At 42.8% G+C, this 24,012-nt stretch overlaps 1 protein-coding gene across 1 annotated transcript in view; it reads right to left on the reverse strand.

The window, feature by feature from the left end:
• Positions 1-654: 654 nt before the first annotated feature.
• FAM149B1 (family with sequence similarity 149 member B1) overlaps positions 655-24,012 on the reverse strand; it is a 1,523,608-nt gene continuing 1,500,250 nt past the window's right edge. The window contains exon 14 of the mRNA XM_044056091.1: positions 655-1,311. Coding sequence (XP_043912026.1) covers positions 1,238-1,311 — 74 coding nt within the window. The 3' untranslated portion in view covers positions 655-1,237. The remainder of the gene's footprint in view (positions 1,312-24,012) is intronic.

Raw genomic sequence — 24,012 nt, forward strand, 5'->3', positions numbered from 1 at the left:
GTTCATGTTTTTCTTGTTCCTCATCTTTGCACCCCCCCCCCCCAAGTTACTCACTGACCCTTACTTTTATCACCATCATACCGGGCATAGTAGAGGCAAGTCGGTTATCAGCAGTCATCCTGGGCAATTGGGTTCAGGGCTTTTCATACCCTGGTTTAACTTTTGTAGCTAAGTAGAAAGCACTGTGTTGAAGAAGGGCCTACAATCTTAGCACAGGGTGCCTTCTTTCACACCTCTGGTCCAGCTACAGTATGTGCTACTTAAAAAGAAAAGACTGTTGCCCTATTGGCAGATTGATTTGTTAGGCCTTGCTAAAACCCTCCCTAAGGGATGGATAAGGCACACTTAGCCACGCTATCATCCTTTCTGGCCATCTCCTCTAGCAATTTTGTCTGCTAACTGAACTTGAGTCATCTAGATAGTTACAGTTTTATCCCTCAGCACTTCAGAGATGGCACACTGTTTTAGAATTTTGGCAACAATTAGGTTTGTGTGTTTACTTTGGCAAAAAAGTATGATGCTTCATAAAAGAGGTCCAGTGTGATGTTACATTATTTTGTAATGCACTATAAAACCACTATATCATAGTGCTAGCTTTAGAAATAATAATGCCTTTATAGTTAATGAAAACCAATGGACTTAGCATGACAGATATTGCCAATAAATCACCTTTAATAAAATTAAAATATTTAGCAATGCAGATTCTTTACCAACTTGCTGCAGTATAAGAAGCCAGCTTCCACCAGTTAAGACTGAATTCTCGGTCAAAAATAGGTGTTATTCCTGTAATGTGTTTTGTGATGAATGGACACCATCCACAGAGTCTAGTAAACAGAGACATAGTGTCTCTTTTTGTTCTAATGATACCAGAGGAATCACATTTCAACATGGGTTTCCTGTGTGTTGCTACATACCTGTAATTTTTTTATGACAAATTAAAAGTTCTAAGGGCAAATGTAATGCATCATTCAGATTGATCAGAATTAAAATTTAAATGTCATTAACACATTAGGTTGTAGAAACCTGAAAAAAATGTTTCTACACTGCTCATTTTAATCCTTTGGCAGCTAGCTTCAAAAGTCAAAATTACTACTAAATGAAGTAGCAAGTCCTATTGGGTATGTATAAAAATGAACAGCCACCACCACCACCATTTAGTTCCTTTTGTTAACTATATTCCTGAAGATTCTCAAGTCCAGATTTGGTGCATTTCATTGTCCAGTTCCTTAGCATTATGTTATAGCCCACGTTTGCTCTTTGTGATGACGCCACCCTGGTTGGCAGAACGAACTAGAATCAGTAGCTGATGACCTGAACACAGAAGAAAAACAAGCATTTACTATTCTTTTCAAGCCACTTTAGAAAATATAATGAAGAATAAAGGCTTAAATTAAAACAATTTGCGAATAAGGTACAACAGAAGATAAAATTATTTACACTTTCTTTTTATGAAATGCATAAAGTAATGGCAGTTCAGTCAGAGCTGCAGTCTAAGGAGGGATGGGGATGAATGTAAATGGCCAAGGGAAGCTCTGCAAGTTTTGCTAACAGTTTTCTAAACTTATAGTGCCTTGATACCTGAATATTTTACCTTCTTTTGTAATTCTGAAGTTAAAAGCAAGGTGGGGGACAATGGAGCTTGAAGACAGAGGTGATTGCCACAAAGAATAGTGTTTTCCAAAAGATAAACTTCATAGCTGTTAAACCAGATGGTTGAGGTAGCGGACAAGCAAGCCTGACAGTCACAAAATTCGAGTTGCAAGAAGGACAAGAGTTTTTAAAGGTTGATGTACATGCAGAACCCTCTTATGAGAAGTACAGTTGCATAATTGCTACTACATACCTGTAACAGTAGTCCGAATTATTCACCACCTCAGTGTCATTTTGGCTTAACTTCCAAGGTAACCTGTACTGGCCAGCTTTCAACAGCTCAGACTCCCCTCCCTCTTCTTGTGACAGCTGATTGGCTGAGCATATCCTGACAGGGAAGCCTACAGCTACGACAGAAGTGTGTGTTCAGGCTTTTTCGCGTCCACAAAGCAGGAAAGGATAGTACCTAAAGCCAGAATCCTCTAGCAAGAGTAAATTTGCAACCAATCATACCACATAAAAAACAAATCCAAAATCAACTGAATCAAAGAGGTTGAAAGCCACCACAATGATGCAGTCAGGGAGTGGCAGAGGCAGTGAGGAATTCAAACATCTACTGTTACAGGTAAGTAGGACATGCACAAATATACTATGCTAATCATGCCCACTGCCTCACTGGCATTTTGGGTACATTCCCAAGGCTTATCCTATCTGGGAGGTGGAAGGATAGGGATCCAGGAGCCCCCTAGAGAATGATCCTAGCAAAGCCTGCTCTAGACCTTGATAAGAAATCCAGAATGTAGTGCTTTGTGGAGATATGAAGAAGACCAAGTTGCTGTTTCTAGAATGCTTGTAGATTTGTGGTGTGCCAACAACTAAAACCCAGTTTATATATACAGGAAATCCCAATCAAGCAATTAGTTGCCATGCCTACTCTGTAAAAGTGTCTGTACTTGAAAATGTGTATATACAAGTGTTTAAAACTGATTCTCAAACGATCTGGAAATATATCGCTAATTGATAAGTATATTTCTCGGCATTTTAACCTTTCAGAGTTCTGCATTGTCTTAATTTTGTCTGACTGAATTTTTTACATATCTTCTTGCATTGTTTTCTGTTCTCATCTGTCCTGAAACTGTTTTCCCCTCCCCCACCCCATTCTTGTGGTGTAGTTATAGTTGGTGGTTTTGCAGTTGCCCGCCCCTACTGTAAATTTGATTTGGGACACCCCTCCCAGTCTGGTGTTCACTCTACTTAATACAGAGATAACATTTGAGAAGGCTAACCCACTTGGGTTCTTAACCTCTGCTCCTCCTTCCTCTCTCCTTGAACTTTACTAAAAAAATGCACTTTATTTTGCTTTTGCCTCTTCTTAAAAGTACTCAACTGTATTTATTACTGCTTGGTAGTAGCCTGATTAAATTGTAAGTGTTATTCTAAGCCTTTTGGTTTAACCACTTGGGCTTCAGACCAGTTGTTTTACATTAAGAATGTTAGTGATCTGCACTGATGTGGCAGGACAGGTAGCTTACATCCTTCTAAATTGGGAATTGCTGATTGAAGGCTCACTGTCGGTTATTCTCAAAGTGTATTAGTTCTGGTTTAACCACTTGGGCTTCAGGTCAATTATTTTACATTAAGAAGGTTTGTGGTCTACACTCTTGTGAGGAGAGGTTAGATTCTGCCCTTCTGAGCTGGGAATTTCTGGTTAAATTATTATTTTGGCTGCTTATTTGAACTGTTTCTTTCTGAAATTGGTGCACCTTGTTTGCTGTAGTATAAACTAGATTCAGGCATGCTGAATCTAGCTTTGTTTGTATAACTTGAGTACTAATCCAGGCCATCTTTTTTTGGTGAAGGTTCCCCTGCACCCTAGTGGCAGGAGTGTGCAGTCAGAATTTGTCTGATTGAAGACTGCTGGAACGGGGCACAGTGTTTAGCTTTTTATTGGTTAATTTGTTTAAATCAGTTTGCTCATTTGCTGCTGTTATATAAAAAAAAATACACTTTATGCATTGCCGCTCAGCTAGGGTTAAACTCTTCCTGGCGCCATAAAGTCTGTTCTTCAAATTTCCCTTAGAACTAGTCAGTTTTTTTTAGTTTTAGCACTCAAACCTTTTGAGCTCAGCACTTAATCAGAACTCGTAAGCAATAAATAAGCTATAAATTACAGCACTCAACTTTCCTCACTTATCTAGAGGAAAACCGTTTTTAGTATTTAATAAATAAGCACCTATCCAGGCATGTCTAAGGGTCAGCTCCCGGTGTTTTCCCCTGTCTACCTGATGAATCTGGGCATCTTGGGGCAATGCAGCAATTGCTTCATGTACACAGACAACCCTTTCCTCCTACCACCCAACACTACAACTTGTGAGAGATGCACTTATATAGCCAAATTGGAAGAAAAGCTCTCTTCACCCAAGACTGGACTAGACAGTCAAGAGGAGAAGGTAAACACTTGCACCACACCACACCACACTCATAACATAGTCCCTCAAAACCCGCACCACCAAAACACAAAAAACACACCTACATTTGCTAAGGCTCTAATAAAAATCTGCTCAAGCAACAGAGACCTCCAAAGCAGAAACGCATGCAACCTCCACACCCCCCCAACACAACCCAAATGACACATAGCCCACAAACTCAGTGTGCCACTCAACCACAGCCCATCAGGCATAACAATGTACCCAACACTCTAGTCATACGTGACTCTATAGTCAGGCACACTGATGTTCCACTCATCAGGCTAAACAAGGAGAAAGTTACTGTCAAGCTGGCTGTCGGGTGCCAGGATCTGCCACATAACGCATGCACTCAGGTCACTCCACAACAAGTACAAATATGACTCTGTCATTGTCCATGTTGGTGTGAATGACCTGAGACGTACCTCCCTGGACTACATGAAGAGAGACATGGAGGAGCGCTCCGATCTTGTAGCCCAGGCAGGTATGACCCTAGCCCTGAGTAGCATCCTGCCATCACCCAGAATACCATAGTACAAGGACAAAATGATTGACTTCAACAATAGGCTAAGCTTCTAGTGTCATGCTAAGGGGATCTAGTATCTGTTTGCCTCTGATGACATGATCGACAGACCACGATGCTTTCCCAGAGATGATCTGCACCTGTCTTCCTTGGGATTCCGGATACTAGCTAAGGCTCTTGCCACCCCTTTTTAGGCAAGGTTCAAATGACAAATTCACCACCGTAACAGGTACAAGCAAGCAAAATCTGAGGGTAATGGTAGAAGTCTAAACCTCAAAACGCATTCACTCAAGGCACTCCTTAAAATTGGGAACATCGACATCTGTGCAGTGACAGAGACCTGGTTCTAGGCTCCAGAGAGCACCCCTGGATTACCAGGCTATAATTCATACCACACCTTTCGGCCACCTAACCTGGACCAAAACACTAAAGGTGGTGACATGCCCATATTCATTAAGGATATCCACACCTCCTGGCTAGCTGCTCAGCATAATGCATCCGAGATTATCCAAGTGCAACTAACTCTGAGCAAGACCGGAATCCAAATTGTAACTTGCTACAGATCCCCCACCATGCCCCAGGATTCCCACTCCTCATTTCTTGATGCACTGGAAAATATTAGGGTACAACCCAATACCCTAATAATGGTTGATTTCAACTACCCCACCATTAAACGGGAAAACTACTCATGTACCAACTCTTTTGCTCATCGTTTTCTGGAATTCATAAATTCCAATGCCTTGAATCAACTTATTCACACCCCCACCAGGGGCAGCAATATCCTAGACCTGGTCATTACCAACATGGGCGACTGGTGTTCTACACCAGAGGTCAGTTCCTCATTGGTCAGATCTCACCACAAGCTAATCAGCCTAGACATCCACATCCCACCCCCACCCCCCATTAGGGAAACCACCGTAAAAAATTTCTCCAAACCCAACTTCACACTTCCTAAGACAGAAGTGGCAAACTTCACAACACCCATGTAGACGGACAATAGAGGTATGACTGCTGAATCCTACACAAATGCACTTTATAAGCACACAAGTGTATGGATCGTGCTATCCCTAAGAGAACCAAGATGCTATCCTCCAAAAACAGGAAGCCAATCTGGTGGTCCCCTGCCATAGACAAACTCTACAACAGAAGAAAGAAACTGTTGCAAAAAAGAGTAAAATCCTATGACTGGAATAACTCCCTTGTCAGCCTCAGTAAGAAGCTGAGATCCCTCATAAAATCCTCCAAAGCTAGTTATGAAAACAAAATCACCACTGATTCTAAAGACAACCACAAAGCATTCTATAGCTATGTCAAGAATCTCAATGGCAGCATTCAGATCTGCTGTGAGTTACAGCACAATGGCAATAAATATACAGACCCAACTGATACTGCCAACATCCTGGCAGATAGGTTCAATGCTAACTTTACCCCACCCCCACAAGGGCCCATCTCTATACCAGAAGAATGCAAAGTTCCTGTAATTATGGCTACACTGGTAAAAACCACACAATATCCCAGGCTACGTTCTACATGAACTACAGAATGAACTGGCACCCCACCTAAGCACCATGTTCAATCATAGCCTCAGCTCAGGCTTTGTGCCCACTGAATGGCACACAGTGATGGTTATCCCACTCCACAAAGGGGGAGCCACCACGGATCCCGGGAACTACTGCCTCATTAGCCTAATGAGCCTGATCTGCAAGGCCATGGAACGTATCATCATGGAACTTATAAACAAAGACATTGGTAATCTCCAAACTCTGGACCCCACCCAGTTCGGGTTTGTAAAAGGCAGGTCGTGTCTCCTAAACCTGATTGACTTCTCTGAAGCAGTCACCAAAGCCGTAGACGAGGGTAAGGTGGTTCACACAGCCTATCTAGATCTCGCCAAGGCTTTTGACACCATCCCCCACTCTGGAATTATAGATAAAGTCACTAAACTAGGTATAAATCCCTATATCACAAGATGGGTTACCAACTGGCTCACTAACAGAACCCAGAGTGTGAAAGTAGCAGACTCCAAATCCGACTTCAGACCAGTGACAAGTGGAGTACCACAGGGTTCAATCCTGGGTCCTCTCCTGTTTGGTATATACTTTTCTGAAGTACAGGCTAACACGGAAGGTCTTTGGCTAATGAAGTTCGCAGATGACTGCAAAGTAGGAGCCATAATTGAAACTCCTAATGATGTGGACATCCTACAAATGGGCCTCACTGAGACAGATGCCTGGTGTCAAAGCCATGGCCTCAAGCTCAATGCCAAAAAGTGTATTGTCATCCCCTTTAGTAAAAACTCTGTACCCACGAGCTACCACATAGGTGGTAGTCTACACTGAAGGTGTGATAAGAGACCTTGGGACACAGGTGGACAGTAATCTCTCCTTTGATAATCACATTGCCTTTATAGTCAGGAAATCCTTCTATGTGGCACACCTCATCACAAAAGGTTTCTCATCCAGGAAAAAAAAGAGGTCATTGTTCCCCTCTACTTGTCACTCATTAGACCCATTATAGAGTACAACTCCCCTTTTGGTATGTACCTCACAAGACATCTACAACTGGAAAGGCCACAGAAATACCTCACAAAGTGGATTACTGGCCTCAAACAGATGCCCTACGCAGACCGTCTCAAAAAACTCCAGCTTTACTCCATCGCATATTGCCTACTCAGAGGCGATCTCTGCCTAACATACAAAGCTTTGTCAAACCCAGAGCTGTTGGACATGCTCCACTTAAAGAAATCCCAATCCCTCTGAGCTACATGCTCTAGGGATATAAACCGTATCACCACAATAAACAGAACATGCTGGAGGGATAGATTCCTGTCCCAGAGCCTTCCCATACTCTGGAACAAGCTACCTATCTATATCAAACAAAGCTCCTCATTAGCACTCCAAGAAAAATCTTGATGATTGGATGGGAAATAGGAAATTCACCCCGGGGATCACCTCTGTGGCTCTGCTCGACGGGCACTGGAAAATAATTTTCTTGGGTGGCGAAAGCCAGGGTACTTTTTTGGTTAGGCTTGTATAGGTCCTAGGGCAGATAGCCTAGTACCTACCTACGAATCTATAAAACAAGTAAAATGTGTAAAACAGATAACATATTGACATCCAGTAATAAAATATGCACATGTATTTGTTTAATTTATCATATTGAACTTGGAAAAATCTTTATTTAATACTTATCAAATGATTAAAAGTTTAAAAATGTGTTTTAAAATCATGTAAAAAACCTCATGAAAAAAATGCAATAGCACCATCTGCTGCATGAGCTGAAAATTACATTTAACAGCAACGCAAATATTGAAGTTTAGTTGCCCTAAGCTTTAAAACAGGCTTTAGTGATACCATGTCATTCAAACCAGGAAACTTGTTGGTTTCCAAAATCAGTTGCCAATACAACTCCCTGTACTCCAAACATGATGTCCTTCAAGAATGCAACTGCAGTCATAACATGTGGGTTGTCCTGCCTCAGGCAGCCCTCGGTCGGCCGGATTCCAAAGTCTGGGTCCGACGTCAGCTGATGTCGCATTTCTCTCCGACGTCAGAGCGGCTGGAGTACATAAGCATCAGCCAACGCCATTTTCTTCAGTCTTTCTTGCCACGCGGTGCCCGAAGCAGAAACAGTTCGCAAGTGCCGGTCGGTCAGCTCCTGTATTCCTCGATACCGAAGTCATCAAAAAAGCTAAGTACCCCGTTGGGGACCTTTTCTTGCCTCAGCTGATGTCAGAAATAACTGAAAAAGTTAACAATTGTCTTGCTTGTGGTAAACAAATACCTCATAAGGATTTCCACTCTTACTGTCTTCCTTGCCTGGGCCCAGACCACGACGTCTCGGCCTGTGTAGCCTGTGCTCGCTTCAACAAGCGCACTCTCAGGCACCAGGCGGAGTTCGCTGAAGATTTTTTCGCCGATAAATTTGCTTACACCATGCCGTCGAATCTTCCGACATCGCAAACTCCCAAAAAGCGAAAAGACCGGGACCGACATCCTCGGCCCGCGTCTACCACCGACTCCACGCCAAAACCTAGCGCGAGTGCTCCGGTTCCCTCTGAGATGGTCTCTCCACCGCTCCGAACAGAAGACACCGCATTACAGACGACTCCGATTCCGGACATCACTCCGATGCCAGTTATCGATTTTCCTCCGGATACCGAAACCGAGGAAATGCCCCAGACCATTGCTGTAGACAAGGTCACTCCTGCACGTGCAGCTGCCAGGCCTCCTATGGCCATGTCTATTAAGGCCTACACTAGGGCTAAGGCAGCCAGCAAAACAAAGCATATTACTTCTAAATCCTTACCTCAGCCTACTCGAGACACAAATTATGTCCATGGCTGCTGATTTAATTTCCATGATTAGAGGTTCACTGGCCCATCCTGAGAGAGGATCCCAGCCTCCTTCTGATAAAAGGCCCCGGGTTGAACCCTCTGAACCTATTCCTTCAGATGAGGATTCTGAGGGCTCTGTCCACTCTGATAGCCAGGAAGAGCTCTTCCAGACCTATGAGGACTCGGATGCAGAAGATTCCATCCCCTCGGCCTCCCCTCCTGAGGATATTTCTTTTGGGGAAGTTCTGCACACCATGAGGGAACATTTCAAGTGGCAAGGTCAGGAATACTCTGATTCTAGGAAACGCCTGAGGACTTTCCTTAAGAAGCCCCAGCACAGGCACTTAGCTATTCCTCCTGTACTTGAAGTTCTGGATGATTTATATTCTGACTCTAGTGCTACCCCTGATTCTCTTCCTCCTGCTCCAGCCAAGCCAGACAGGTATTACAGGGTCCCAGAAACTCATTCCCATTTATTCAGGGCCCATTCTGCTGATTTGGAAACTATTTCACAGGGGCCTAAAGGAGTTTCAGCCTCCACCTCTAAAAATCCATTGCCCTCCAACAGGGAGGCCAGGTCATTAGAGAGATGGGGTAAAAAGGTTTACACATCCACTACCTTATCTATGAGAGCTTTAAATTGCCTTTTTCATATGTTACAATATCAGGATTACCTTTTAGAAGATTTACAAAAAACTTTAGCCACTCCTGATCCTTTAGACAGGAAGACTTTGCAGGAAGCTGTACATAACACTCAGCAAGTAAGCAATCACTTCCTGCAGTGTGGATATGATGCACTGGAAGCTTCATGTAGGGCAGCTATGACTGGGGCAGTCATTCGTAGACATGCTTGGTTAAAAGATCAACCTCTACCAGATCATGTAAAAGCAAAACTTCTGGATGCACCTTTGGAAAAGAACAAGCTTTTTGGTGCAAATGCTAAGGATGTGTTAAAGACCATCGAAGAAAAAGCAAAATCAGTTCAGATGGTGAAAGATTTCCTCCAGGTTCAACCCCCCAGATTCAGTAGGAATTGGCCTTCTAAAAACTGGTCCTTTCCTAATACAGAAAGTTTCAAAGGGGTAAGAACAGACGTGGCCGAGGAAGAGGCCAATACAGAGGCCCTTACAGGGGACGACAATGGCAGCCAGGAAACCAGAGAAGTGACGCAGGGGTTTCACCTGCCCCACAACCACAATCTCAATGACTTTCCTCTACTACCGCCTACCAGGGAACAAACAGAAGCTCCCTTGGGTGGGAAATTATCTCTATTTGCAGAAAATTGGCACAGACTGACAAAGGACAAATGGATTTTGGACATTATAGACCGAGGGTACAGGTTTCATTTTCATACCTTACCAAGAAAACAAGGCATGCCAAACCTACCACAAAACCAGAGGGCAGAGGCTATCAAACAAATCACTCTGCTGACTCGGATGAAAGCAATAGAAAGAGTTCCACAACAAGAACAAGATCAGGGGTTTTACTCAAGACTGTTCCTTGTTCCAAGAAAAGAATCTCAATGGAGACCAATACTGGACTTATCCGCATTAAACACCTTTCTCATAGTACCAAAGTTCAAAATGCTGACTTTACAGCAACTCCTTCCCATGCTGGGCAAGGGGTCTTGGCTGATTACTCTGGACCTCAAGGAGGCATACCTGCATGTCCCTATCAGACACAGCTGCAGAAGATACCTCAGATTTCTTGCAGGGCCAGAGCATTATCAATTCTCAGCATTGCCATTTGGCTTATCTACTGCCCAGAGTATTCACAAAATGCCTGGCTTCAGTAATTGCTCATTGCAGGCTCCAGGGGATACAAATTTACCCATACCTGGACGACTGCCTCATACAAGCGGACGACAAATTGATGTTGACAAAAAACCTGGATTATGTCATACGATTACTTCAAGCTCTGGGATACACAGTCAACTTCCAAAAGTCAAGACTGCAGCCATCCCAGCAAATAATCTTCTTAGGAGCCAAACTAGACACAGCCTCTCAGATGGCTTACCTGACAGAAGACGAGCAAGAAAAGTTAATTCATTACTTCAAAGGTTTAGCAAAACTCACCCAGATGACTGCAAGGAGATTCCTACAGGCCCTGGGTTACATGGCATCCTGCATTCTCCTGGTTCCATTAGCAAGACTACACATGAGAAAGCTTCAATGGTACCTAAAAAGCATTTGGTCTCAGCACAGCAACAACTTGGAGACAATCATACCGCTCATTCCATGCCTACAAAAGGAATTCCTATGGTGGGCCTCGGTGAGCCAGGCAAACACAGGTATGTCATTCAAAAAACCACAGATAACACAGACCATGACCACAGATGCCTCAGACCTTGGATGGGGGGCGCACATGGAAGGCAGGTGTATACAAAGACAATGGTCTCCAAAGGAAACACATCTGCATATAAACCAAAAGGAAATGCTGGCAGTAATGCATGCCATCGAGGCTTTTCAACACAAACTCCAGCAAGGCCATTTACTGATACGGACAGACAACACCACTGTGATGTGGTACATAAACAAGCAAGGGGGCACCCACTCTTACCCCCTTTGCAGACTGACAATGCATCTTTGGGAGAAATCACTGAGCCTAAACATCCACTTACAATCCCAGTTTGTTCCAGGAAAAGACAATGTGTTGGCGGACAGCCTAAGCAGGAATTTCACAAATCCACACGAGTGGAGGTTACATACGAAGGCCTTCAGACAACTCACTTCGACATGGGGCAAGCCAGAAGTGGACCTATTTGCCTCTCATCTCAACCATCTTCTACCAAAATTCTGCACAAGGACATACCATCCAAAAGCTTGGAAAATAGATGCCCTCTCATTCAACTGGAACTCCCTAACCATCTATGCATTCCCACCTCTGCCACTGATGACCTCAGTATTACTAAAGAGAGACCCAAGGGAATCATAATAGCTCCGGACTGGCCAAGACAACACTGGTACCCACTACTACGTAGCATATGTCACACCAGGAGGTGGGCCCTTCCCCAATGGCCTCTACTTCTGACTCAACACAACTTCGAAACAGTGCATCCAAATCTACAGACACTGCAGCTAACAGCCTGGGAGATCCCATAAATAACTTCAGCCTATCTCTCTCCAAGGAAGTTCAACGGATACTAACAGAGGCTCGAAGACCATCCACCAGAAAGGTTTACTTAGCAAAGTGGAAAAGATTCAGCACTTGGAATACCAGCAAGGGACATGATGCATCATTGTTGAACATCCCACTCATCTTGGAATATTTGGCAGATATGTTACAGAACGGACTCTCATATTCTTCCATAAAGATACATATATCTGCTATTTCAGCTAAATACAACACTGATCCTCCTGTTTTTTCACACCCTTTACTAAGGCAATTCCTCAGGGGAATCAAGAACATTAAACCACCAAGAAAGGCCCCAGTGCCAGCCTGGGACCTCAATTTTGTCCTAGAAAAACTGACTCTACCTCCATTTGAGCCAGCAGCTTCAGTTGACTTGCAATTTCTCTCATGGAAGACAGCTTTCCTGTTGGCAATTACATCAGCAAGAAGGGTTTCGGAGCTACAGGCCCTAATGGCAATACCACCCTTTATTATTTTTCAAAGAGACAGGGTTTCATTAAGGACCAACCCTACTTTTATGCCAAAGGTGGTATCTAGGGTTTCCTTAAATCAAGCCATTCATCTGCCTGCTTTCTTCCCCAATCCAGAGAACAAGGGGGAAAGACTGTTGCATACCTTGGACATTCACAGACAACTTCGTTACTACCTGGACAGAACCAAGGCCAGTAGGAAGTCTGAACAACTTTTTGTAGCTTACGCCCCTGCAGTCCAAGGAAAAGCAATTTCAAAACAGACTATTTCAAAATGGATTGGACATTGCATCAGATTCTGTTATTCCTTTCATGGAAAGACTGTTCCAGCCAATGTCAGACCACATTCCACCAGAGCTGTAGATGTCCGATAGACATGCAACTGCAGTCGGATTTTCCCACCCTCCATACCCCTCTCTGCCTAGGATCCACTCCTATCCCTGTCTCTCTTAGCTGGGGATATCTGTTATGGTGTATTTGTTTTATTGCTCATTTATTTGTTTGGAATCCTGTTTTTGTCTTCCAATTTGATTACAGCCTTCCTTGGAGGGCACCTGGCATCTGGGGCAAGAAACACTGAAGAAAATGGCGTCGGCTGATGCTTATGTACTCCAGCCGCTCTGACGTCGGAGAGAAATGCGACATCAGCTGACGTCGGACCCAGACTTTGGAATCCGGCCGACCGAGGGCTGCCTGAGGCAGGACAACCCACATGTTATGACTGCAGTTGCATGTCTATCGGACATCTACATTTATGGTAGGTACAAAACTGTACTTTTCCCAAGGACCACCTCCTGGGTCAATAGGTTGGTACTTCACTTCTACTACAAAGAAATAAAACCCTGCATCTACACAATCTTGTGTATGCTTATATTTTCTCTCCTGATGTTATAATTACGTTCATACATTCTCAGTTTTAATTTTCTTTCGTTTTTTTCCTATATAAAATGCATCACATTTATCGCACAAGGCTAAATAAATAATTCCATTAGTGTTACAGTTAGCAAAACCTATAGTCTTAATGGACTTGTCCCTACATTTCAAGTAGTGTGTCATCCGCTTTAATATAAGGTCATTGTGCACAACTACCACATTTTTGTGTACAACTCTTACTAGAACTGTTAAAACTGGGTGTCTTGTTTTCCAAAACATTTTTCATGTTGCGCCCCTTTTGTATATACACTTGAATGGTTTGTCAAAAATGTACTGCAAATCTGATATACTAGCGAATCTCCACCATTCGTCTTCAATAATATTCCTGACAATTCCTGCCTCACCATCATAAGTGATGATCAAAGCACTATTGTAAACATTGTCTCCTGTGCTTGCAACAATCTTAGTGTTACTCAAACTTCCTCCAACACAGGAAAAATAGGGGCAAACCTTGTTTTTTTTCTAGCTTCAAACACCTCAGTATATATATTTCTGTCAACAATTTTTCTGGGTAACCCCTAGCTTTAAACATATCAAAGAGAAGAGCACTTTCACTCACAAAATCATTGTCATCTGCATTCATTTTACTTATCCGGATATACTGCCCTTTCACAACTCCCCTCTTGTGATGATGTGGGTGGGCACTAGTATAGTGTAAATAAGAGTTTGAAAAAGTAGCTTTTCTGTGCTCTTTGGTCTTAAAATTCCCATTACACTTACTAATACAAAGATCCAAGTATTTCATCTCATCATTATTCATTTCTTATGTAAACCTTGAGAAATCAGTGGTGCCAGATAAATAATTAAAAAAAAATCAATAAATGCACCTTCAAATTTTAACCAGAAAAGACAAACATCATCCAAAAAGTGGACATAAAAGTTCCAGCAATGTCTAAAACTACAGTTAAATACACATTTCTTCTTCCCTTGGGACAATATAATATTATTATAGGTGGGGGCACAATGAGCCCCCATGGCCACACCTCTTAATTGCTTAAAATACTCTCCCTCAAAATATGTAAAATTATTTCTTAAACTTACATCCACTAAAATAAGGCAAGTATGAAAGTCATTGTAACTAATATCATCACTGTCGCATAGATTCTCTTCAAACCACCTAGACCTGTATCATGGGGTATAGAGAAAAATAAGTCTATTACATTGATTGTGACCAATGTCAAACTATCAAGATACAAGCCAGCGTTCAACTTACTTAAAAAGTCCCATGAGTCCTTCAATACACTAACACACCCTAAAGATAACTTTTTAAACTTAGAATCTATGAACTTTGCTAGGGGGCAGTCACCGACCCTTTGGCTGAAACAACTGGTCTTAAGGGTGGGTTAAAAACATCCTTATGGACCTTAGGGATGCCAAACATAGAGGGAACTTTAGGCTTTTCAACATGTATAAAATTGTATGTTCTAACATCAATAAGTAAATAATTTAAACATACTTGTATTCTCTTGTAAGCAATATTAATTTAATTCAATGAAACCCTCGTGTATTGGTTGACATCGCCTACAATTTTCAACAGTTTAGCTTCATACATAAATTTGTCCATTAAGACCACCCCACCCTCCTTGTCAGGCTTCATAATTCTTACAGACCTGTTGGTCTTACATTTATCTAAAATGGTTCTCTCTTCCTTACTTAAATTTCAATACACTTTATTGTTACTTAAGACCTGCCTTAACCTGTTTTCCACCATACTTTCAAAGTTTTTCAATTGTGGATGTAAAGGTAGATTAAATGAGCTTCTCTTAAGTAAGACATTGCTGTTTATAATAGACCTTTCTTGTCCATTAAAAAATAATTCCAAGTTTTTTTTTCCAAATAAATAACTTGAAATCTACTAATAACTTAAAAATGTCTGTCTTAGTTCTAGGGATAAAAGTGAAACTTTTTAGAAACAAATTAAATTGACCCTTCTTTGCATCAATATTACTATAGTTAAAAATGTTTAAACCGCTATAACTTAATTTCGGTCTATCCACAAAAATTCCCCCAACAGCCTCTATCTCCAGCGACCCTGCTGCCCATACATTGTACCTGTAATTGACTGGTCCTTTCTTCATTAGTCTCTCCAATCTGTGGGGAGGGGAAAAAAGGGGTGATTCTAAAGGGTCCTGCAAACCCACCATTTTCTGTTCTCCCCTCCACAAAATGTTCATTAAAATTATACCTCCTAACCTGTTTTGGTTTGGGGTAGTGTACCTTCTCCTTGTACTCATTGATGTCTTTGTCAATCTTTTTCATTTTTCTAACATGCACATCTTTACATTTCAAGTCAATATTTCAACAGTTCAAAATAATTTTGCCTGGGCCAATAGGGGTCACCACAGTGATCTTTGGTACTTCTTTCTGAATCACTGGAAAGTGTGAATATGCATACAGAAATATTCCCAACCATGGCTGCAGGGATGTCGTGAACAGACTTTGTTTTACTTGTCTGCTTTGAAAGGAGATGAACAAATCTACTTGAGGTGTTCCCCATATCTGGATCAAATTCTGGAAGACATCTACATGGAGCTTCTTGTCATAAGAGTCTGTCCAGTTTCTGCTTACTGTTTTCCACTGTGGTTTGTACTGACAGAATGTATAAGGATTGAAGAGTCAAAAAATGTATTACAGCCAGCACCCAGGCTATCACTGCCAACCAGCAAAGAGGGTATGACCTGTTACTCACTTGCTTTTTCAGGTACCATAGCACAGTAATGCTGTGACTAGTAGAAGAGGACCAGAGTCCATAAGTGGTGAAGAACTTTAAAGGCATAAATCACTGCCAACATCTAGTTTAGATTTATGTGCTTTGGTGTGTCCTGAAGACCCCACAAGCCTTGCATTTGAACTACCATCAACACTGCTCACCATCTTAAATGTCCACATGGACAGATTGCACTAGGGTTTGAGGAGAGTCCTGGATTCATAGTCAGTTGAGTTCTCCTACCACTGCAGTTCATTTTTCACAAATCCTAGTACCATTACCTGGGAAATCCAAGGGATGAAGGTGCTGGAGCCAACAATTCTTCAAGTACTATTGTCTCATGTGTAGACTGACTAAGTGGTGTCATGATTATCAGGGATGCCATGAGGCCTAGAAGTTTGAGGAAGTCTTGCTGAGGCCATGTCTAGAACATAGAAATCCAGGAAAAATCCCCAAGTCAGAATGACCATCTCTTTTACAATGTTTATCCAACACCCTAGGAAAGCAATTTATTGAGAGGATGTGAGGAAGGATTTTTGAAAGGTTCAGTTTGAAGACCACATCGGAAAGGAGGGCTGTGACCTTGTCTAAGGATTCCAAGCACCTGGATACACAATCTACAAGTCCATTAAATAACAAAAAATGTAGATGCCTAGGTTTCTGCAATAGACAATCACTCGGGCCAAACACTATAAATAGTGGTGGTGCAATCAATAGCCCAACGGTAATTCAAAACGCTGATCATGTAAGCCAGACTCAGCAAATATCAAAAATTTCCTGAAACTGGGAGCAATAGGGTAGAACAGTGTGTGTGTGTTGTATCTTTAAGAACCTTTTCAAGGACTTAACATGCATATAAATACAAAGCATGTGCTACTCTATGTGCCATTTTGACAGTGCAGCAACAGAGTGAGCTTGTATGAGTTTAATAGCTAGTTTGTATATAAGTTTACCTAAGTTAAAGTTAATAACCCTCAATCCTGATGTATTTGTAGATAGGAAAGCTGCTTAAACAGAACCCACAACATCTCATCTATTGTATCCTGACTAGACGAGCAACATGGTGTCAGAACCGTGATTCCAGAGACTGCTTTCCAGAGCTATGAGATGCAGGGTTAACAGTGAAGGTAAACAAAGAGAAATGAGCATGAACAGTTTATTATATAAAAAAGATAAAACAGCATTATTAAACAAGTGAGAGGCACAAAAGGTGTGTTGTTTAAAATTAAGAGATATGATAAAACAAGCATCAGAAAAGTACATAAGGGGTTTGGAATTACCTCAGAATTGCAAAACAGGCATATTTAGAGTAAAATGAGCATGTCCCTGACATGTTTAGAATAAAACGAGCACATGAAAAGTATAATGGGCATGGAAAGAGATTCAATAAGTAAACAAATATAATAAGGGCACATTAAACATAAATAAAGTAAGGTGACTGCATATTTTTTGGCAAAGTGCTGTGTTTTGGCATAACTACTACTATGTATTTTACATATATATCTATGTGTTTGCAAAATCCTTCACTGGCATGTGTTAATATGGCAGATGGATTTCAAAAGCCTGCACTGCTTGTATTTGATCAGAATATTTGAGCAAGAGTACAATGATTTTATGCAAGCAGCTTATTCTGACAAAGATGCACACACCAGGGTATTCATTTCAATAAACCCAGCTGGGTCAGAGGCCACTGAAAAAGAGCATTTATTTGTGTATGCACCAGCAGTATATGAGGGAGAACATGAAAACTGAAATATTATTGTACAGGCAAGAAGGGAACAGAAGGGAAGACCCTGAGTGTTTGAAGTGCAAATTCAGAGAAATGTGTAACCCCCAGACAAATATTACATTAGAGAGGCATTTGTTTTACACACGAGATCAGAAACCAGGGGAGACTTTTACAGCTTAAATTACTGACCGGAGGAGCAAAGCTAAAATGTGTCTGTTTGGTGATTTAAAAGATGAGTTGATAAAGGACAGGCTCGTGTGTGGTATTAATAGTGCTGCTGTGAGAAAGATTTTGCTTCGTGACAGTGATTTAACGCTAAGCAAAGCTACTGAGAGTTGTCAAATCCATGAAGTTTCAGAAAGGCACACAATTATGCTTGCAGTGATAACAGTATGGTTTTAGCAGGCTCCAGAGCAAATGTAGACAGCATGTTAAACGTGGCAAACAGAAGCAGGCCTAAGCGCTTGGCAACCACAGCCCCTGTGGGTTCCCCAAAGAAACCACCTAGTTTTCCAGCAAGTTCTAAGACTAGTTCAGTTAAAGGAGCATGCTTAATGCAGTATCAGCATGAATCAGCAAAACCCAAATCTAGCTTTATAGTTAACTGTCGCAATTGTGGTACCAGTCATGAGTCTGAGAGAGAAATGCTTGGCATTTGATCAGCAATGCCACAAGTCTAAAAAAATTGAACTATTTTCAAAAGTTGTGCAAATCAAATAAACCTCACACAGTTACAAAGGGTCACTCAAAAAAGCAAGCTGATCATATAGAGCTGCAATTCTACTTTCTATGTCGATTGTGTATCAGTAATTGGTGAAAAGGTTGATGTAGTGAATTTGTTGGCAAAGAATGAAGTATTTTGTACTGTCCAGATCAATGGTAAATCCACTGAGCTCAAAGCAGGCATTGGTTCAAAGTGTATTGTTATGTCCAGACACATTTGCTAAAGTGAGAGCTGGTGAACAATGGAATATGGCTAGTAGTGTGAAACTTGTTGCTTAGGGAGGTGAAGAAATTCAAATCAAAGGCTCAGTAGTGCTTTCATGTTACTTGGCTAACAACGGTTACAGCTTGTTATTCTATGTAGTCCGAAGACCTGTGCAATCATTATTGGGGCTGAGAGACAGTTTAATAATGAATCTGCTTTCTTTTACCAAATAATTCACCATATAAGCACAAGTCTTAGTTCCAATTTTTCTGAAGCTATTGTTTTCAGAGTATGCCAACATTTTCGATGACAAGTTGGGCAAACTTCCAGTTGTGTATTCTATGAAGTCAGACCCAGAGATCAGTCCAGCAAGAAAAGTTCTGATAGCTATGCAGGATAAAGTTAAAGCTCAGTTGGATAAAATGGTGCAGCAAGGTGCAATATTGTCCATTCATAGAACCAACTGAATGTGTGTCATCCATGGTAGCAGCCCACAAGAAAGGCTCAAACGAAATCAGAATATGTATTGACCCAAGAGATTTGAACAAAACATTAAAGAGACTACATCATCCTATGCTTACAGTCAAAGAAGTCGCAGCGCTGATATCAAATGTTTTTCTCTCTTGGATGCAAAAAGTTCATTTTGGCAAGTGATGCTTGATTGCAAATCCTCATTATTGACTACTTTCAGTACCCCATTTGGCAGATACAAAGTCCTAAGGATACCATTTGGAATAAATCCTGCAAGTTAAGTCCTTCAGTGTGCAATGGAGCAAATTTTTTTTCAGGTTATCTTTGTGCCATTATAGTAGATGATTTACTGGTTGTAGGCCATGGTAAAGCAGAGCATAACATAAATCTAAAGAGAGTTCTAAGAAGAGCATGTGAAGTGAACTTAAAGCTAAATCCTCTAAAGTGCAAATTCAGACTACCAGAAGTTACATATGTAGGTCATTTACTTACCAGTACTGGCTTGAGACCAGACCCAACCAAGCAAGCAACTATTCTTGAGATGCCAGCGCCTGATAATGTTCAAGCTCTACAGTGTTTTCTTGGCATAGTCAACTATTTAGGCAAGTTTATACCAGACTTCAGTGAGTTGACATGCAAAACTGTTACATGGTCTTGATTGGAACAGCACCAGAAAGCATTTGAAGACCTTAAGCGGAAAATTGCCAAACCACCTACATTACGTTACTATGATGTCAATAAACCAGTAATTCTTTTTTCCTGGGATGCTTCAAAATTTGGTCTTGGCATAGTTACTGTTCAAGAAGGCAGACCAGTAGAATCCTTACCCAAACTGAAATGCAATATGTTCAGATCGAGAAAGAACTTTTGGTAATAGTATTTGCATGTTCAAAGTTTCATGATTATATCTATGGTCGAGCTATTCAGATTGAGACTAATCACCAACCTCTAGTTACTATTCTAAAGAAGCCTATGCATTCAGCTCCAGAGAGATTACAAAGAATGATGCTCAAATTGCAAAAGTTAACTTCAAATTGGTCTATAAGAAAGGCAGACTTCTTTATCTGCTTGATACCTTACCCAGAAATACAATGGAACAGCTTGACGCAGAGAATTTTGACTTTGACATAATGGAAGTGCATCATTTTTCACGTTTATATCACGTTATCAAAATTTTACTACATCGAATCACTAAAGGTCAGCCTGTAGTGATCGATGTAGTAAAACGTCGAATAACGTTAAAAAAAAACAAACAAAAATAAAAAAAATTACTTCTTCTGTTACAGCTACACATTCAAGTACAATTCACAAAGCATGTTTAGAAACTGGAGTCAGAACAGAAACAACTTAATTCATATAAGACTTCTGCTGTGTAGGCAAGGCTGCAGCAAAATCATCCAAACTCTTTGCACATTGTAAAATAAATTTGCCCATATAGCCTTTACAATTTAACATTCTAAAGACTAGATTACTAGAACAAACATCCTTTTGTCCTATAGATCTAACCATTTTCCATCTTTAACAGGAAGATGTTATGTGATCCTATCTCGCCTACATTCTGTACTGATGGGCTCGGAGCCGATCCCTTGGCTCCAACTCGGCACGCTATGATATAGAGCGAAGCCTCTTATTGGCTGAGCTATTTCTTATCCCAGGATGCACCACCACTAATCCCCCAGATCTCGTTTGCCACTTACAAGCTAGGACGTGGTCTCAAACTTGGCTAAGCTAAGTACTGTTTTCTTCAAAGTTTCCTGTCAGGAATTTTGCTATTTTTACCCCAAAAGCTGTTTTAACAGCTATTGTTGTTGTACGAGTGTGTTTTGATAACTTTTGTTGAGAAAAATTGTGTTTTGGTTTAAGGGAAGGTTTCCCGTTTAAGTTAGAGGGGCCTTCCCCTATTCTTTATCTAGCGTCTTTTGTTTTTTTCAGGAGGTCAAGTACCTGCTTAAGTTAGAGGGTCTTGACCCTCCTTTTCAGTAATTTTTGTCCTGATATTGTGTATTGTTCTGACATTGTGTATTGTCTTGTTTAAAAAAAAAAAAAAAAAAACTTGGTTTTAAGTTTTCCTTGTGGTAAAATCTCTCACTGAACAGCTACTTTAACTTTTTTTTTTACTGCTTGTTAGTCAGCATGTCTAAGGAACATAGACCCTCTGGGTTAGGTGTGGTTACAAAATGTCGATAACTGACGACCACTCCTCGTGCGTATATTGTTTAGGTGCCAAGCACCTACAGGAGTCCTGTAGCGTGTGTCACGCCTTTTCTTCTAGAGTCCTCCAAGAGAGGAAGAATAAATTAATATTAAAAGGGCTGATTAAACCCTCCTTCGAGGAGGCCTTATCTTCCTCTTCCTTTCCTACCAAGAAGAGAAAAGCGTCGGCTCCGACCAGTCTGTCGGAACCGACTGCCAAGAAACCTAGGCAGGCTTCTCCATCGGCTCCACGGACTTCGGAGCCGAGGGCGGAACGGTCTGCCTCGATGCCTCCAGTCTCGGCCCTCTGGTTTGGGCCGAGGACTGGGGCATCGAGAGGCGGGTCACCTTCATCGGCTCCACTGATTTTGGAGCCGATGAGGGTTGCCGGCTCAGACTCTTCCCCTTCGGCACCGAGGGAAATTGTTTTGAGGTCTCCCTCAGAACCGATAGTAGTCGAATCCATTCGGAGCCGGTCCCCTAGTCCTATGGAGCCGATGGAGAAGTCGGTTCGGACCCAATCGGTGTCATCTAGATCCTCTTAAGATGTCTGATTCGGACATCGACAGGGTGCTCCTAAGACTTTTCCAGTCTCCGGTGTTCCAGAAGTTAGTTTCGGCTCCAGCCCATTCGGCTTCGGAGCTGATGGTCCACCCTGTTGTTATGGTTCCTCCTCCAACAGCCTCGGCACCGTTGGAGCCGGTGCTGGTGGAGCCGATGGAGGTTTTCGGGTCGGGCCCGACCCTTACTCTAACCCCGGCTCTCGAGTCTGAGTTCGGTACGCGGACCTCCTCTGTCGGCCCCGGGGGGGACGCTTCGGGACTGATGTTTTCGGTCCCAAGCCTTCCTCTCGGTGAGTCGGCTGCGGGGGTACCGTCTACCGTTGTGGCCACGGAGGTGGGACCTTCCCAGGATTCTGGTGGTCCCGCCTTCAGGGCCATGAGGAGTGCGTTAGCCAAATCTTCTTTGGCTACCTCCACGGTCTCCCCAGCACCTTCCCTGCATACGGAAACTGGGTCTTTGGCAGTCCCCCTGTCCTTAGACAGTGGAGCCCCGGGGCCTGAGGTTACCCACACCGGGTGTTCCCCCCCTCCTGGAGGTCCCTCTGAAGCTTCTTTGGAGGAACCCCCCAGGAAAAGATCGTGCAAGAGGAAGCACGTTGACTCCCCCGATGAGTCTCTCACATCAGACACTGATCTTGATGATGCAGAGGGGTCCCCTAAGTCGTCCTCAGATGATGTCTCCTTTGCAGACATCCTGGAAGCCCTTAAACAACGAGGCGGCTGGCAATCCAAACCTCCTTCTGCTGACGAGTCGGTGTTCCTTAAGGCCTTCGGGGCTCAGCCCTCCGCCTCCTTGGTGTCTCCGCCCTTTGACGAGCTCCTAGATTTGATCTGTCGAAGGGCATGGGAACACCCAGACTCTGTGGAACCGGTGCCTGCTCGTCCAAATAAGTTCCTGTCAGCACCCCCAGAAAAGGAGTTTTTGACGAAAGGTGTGGCTGTAGATGCCTTGGTGGTGGCATCTGCTACCCAGCAACATGTAGCAGAGGCTTCGACGTCCGTCCATCCTCCTAATAAGGAGTCTAGGAGCATGGATCGATGCGGTAGCGCACCCTAAGTTCAGCGGCCTTTACTTTAAGGTCCCTGAACTATCTAACGCACTTTACCAGATTTCAGAGGGATCTGATTAAGGAACTTTCAGATACCCTCTTGGGTAACCTGCCTGAGCAGCTGGCCCAGACGGTTGGCTCTCAGCTGGCTACGCTGTCGTTCATATCAAACTCGTCCATGAGGCTCATTTCTTATGCGGCCGAAGGGGCGAGTAGAGCGGCGGGTACAGGCATTGCTCTACGGAGGCAAGCCTGGCTCCGCCTGTGTCATTTTGCGGAGGCCTTTAAGTCTTCCTTTGCCGACACCCCCTTTGATGGGTCCTCTTTGTTTGGACCCAAGGTAAAGGACACATTGACCCGCTGCGAGCAAGAAGGTAAGACTTTGACTGCCGTAGGGGCACGATTTTCCACTCCCTTTCGGCCTTACCCCAAGGCTAAAAGAGGAGGGAAAATGTGGTTCCGTAGATCTCAGAAGTCTTACCCCTCACAGCAGGATGATCCCCCTTCTAGAGGCAGAGGAGGGGGAAATTCTTCTAGAAGACGCCATCCCAGAGGCGGCAGAGGCCCCTGCAACACTGGAGACCGCGAGTCCTTTCGTGGCTCTTCAGCCTTTCACAGTCCCTGAGGGATTGCCCGACTGTGCAGCTCCGGAGCCAGTCGCGGGTCGTTCGAGGCACCTAAAAGCCTGGGAAGGTATCACTCAGGACCGATGGGTGCTTCGAATTATCGCCGGAGGTTACGCCATCCCATTTTCTCACTCCCCACCTCAGTCCAAAAAAATCCCAGACCCGCCACCCAGTCAACGGGAAATTGCAGCCTCAGAAGTTTCAAAGCTGCTGCAAAAAGGAGTCATCCAACCGGTCCCCGCAGACCAGATCGGATTAGGGACTTACTCAAGATTCTTTTTGGTGCCAAAAAAGACC

The sequence above is a fragment of the Protopterus annectens genome, chromosome 14.part0 (assembly GCF_019279795.1).
Source record: "Protopterus annectens isolate FY-2018-M chromosome 14.part0, PAN1.0, whole genome shotgun sequence".
Classification (NCBI taxonomy): Eukaryota; Metazoa; Chordata; order Ceratodontiformes; family Protopteridae; genus Protopterus; species Protopterus annectens.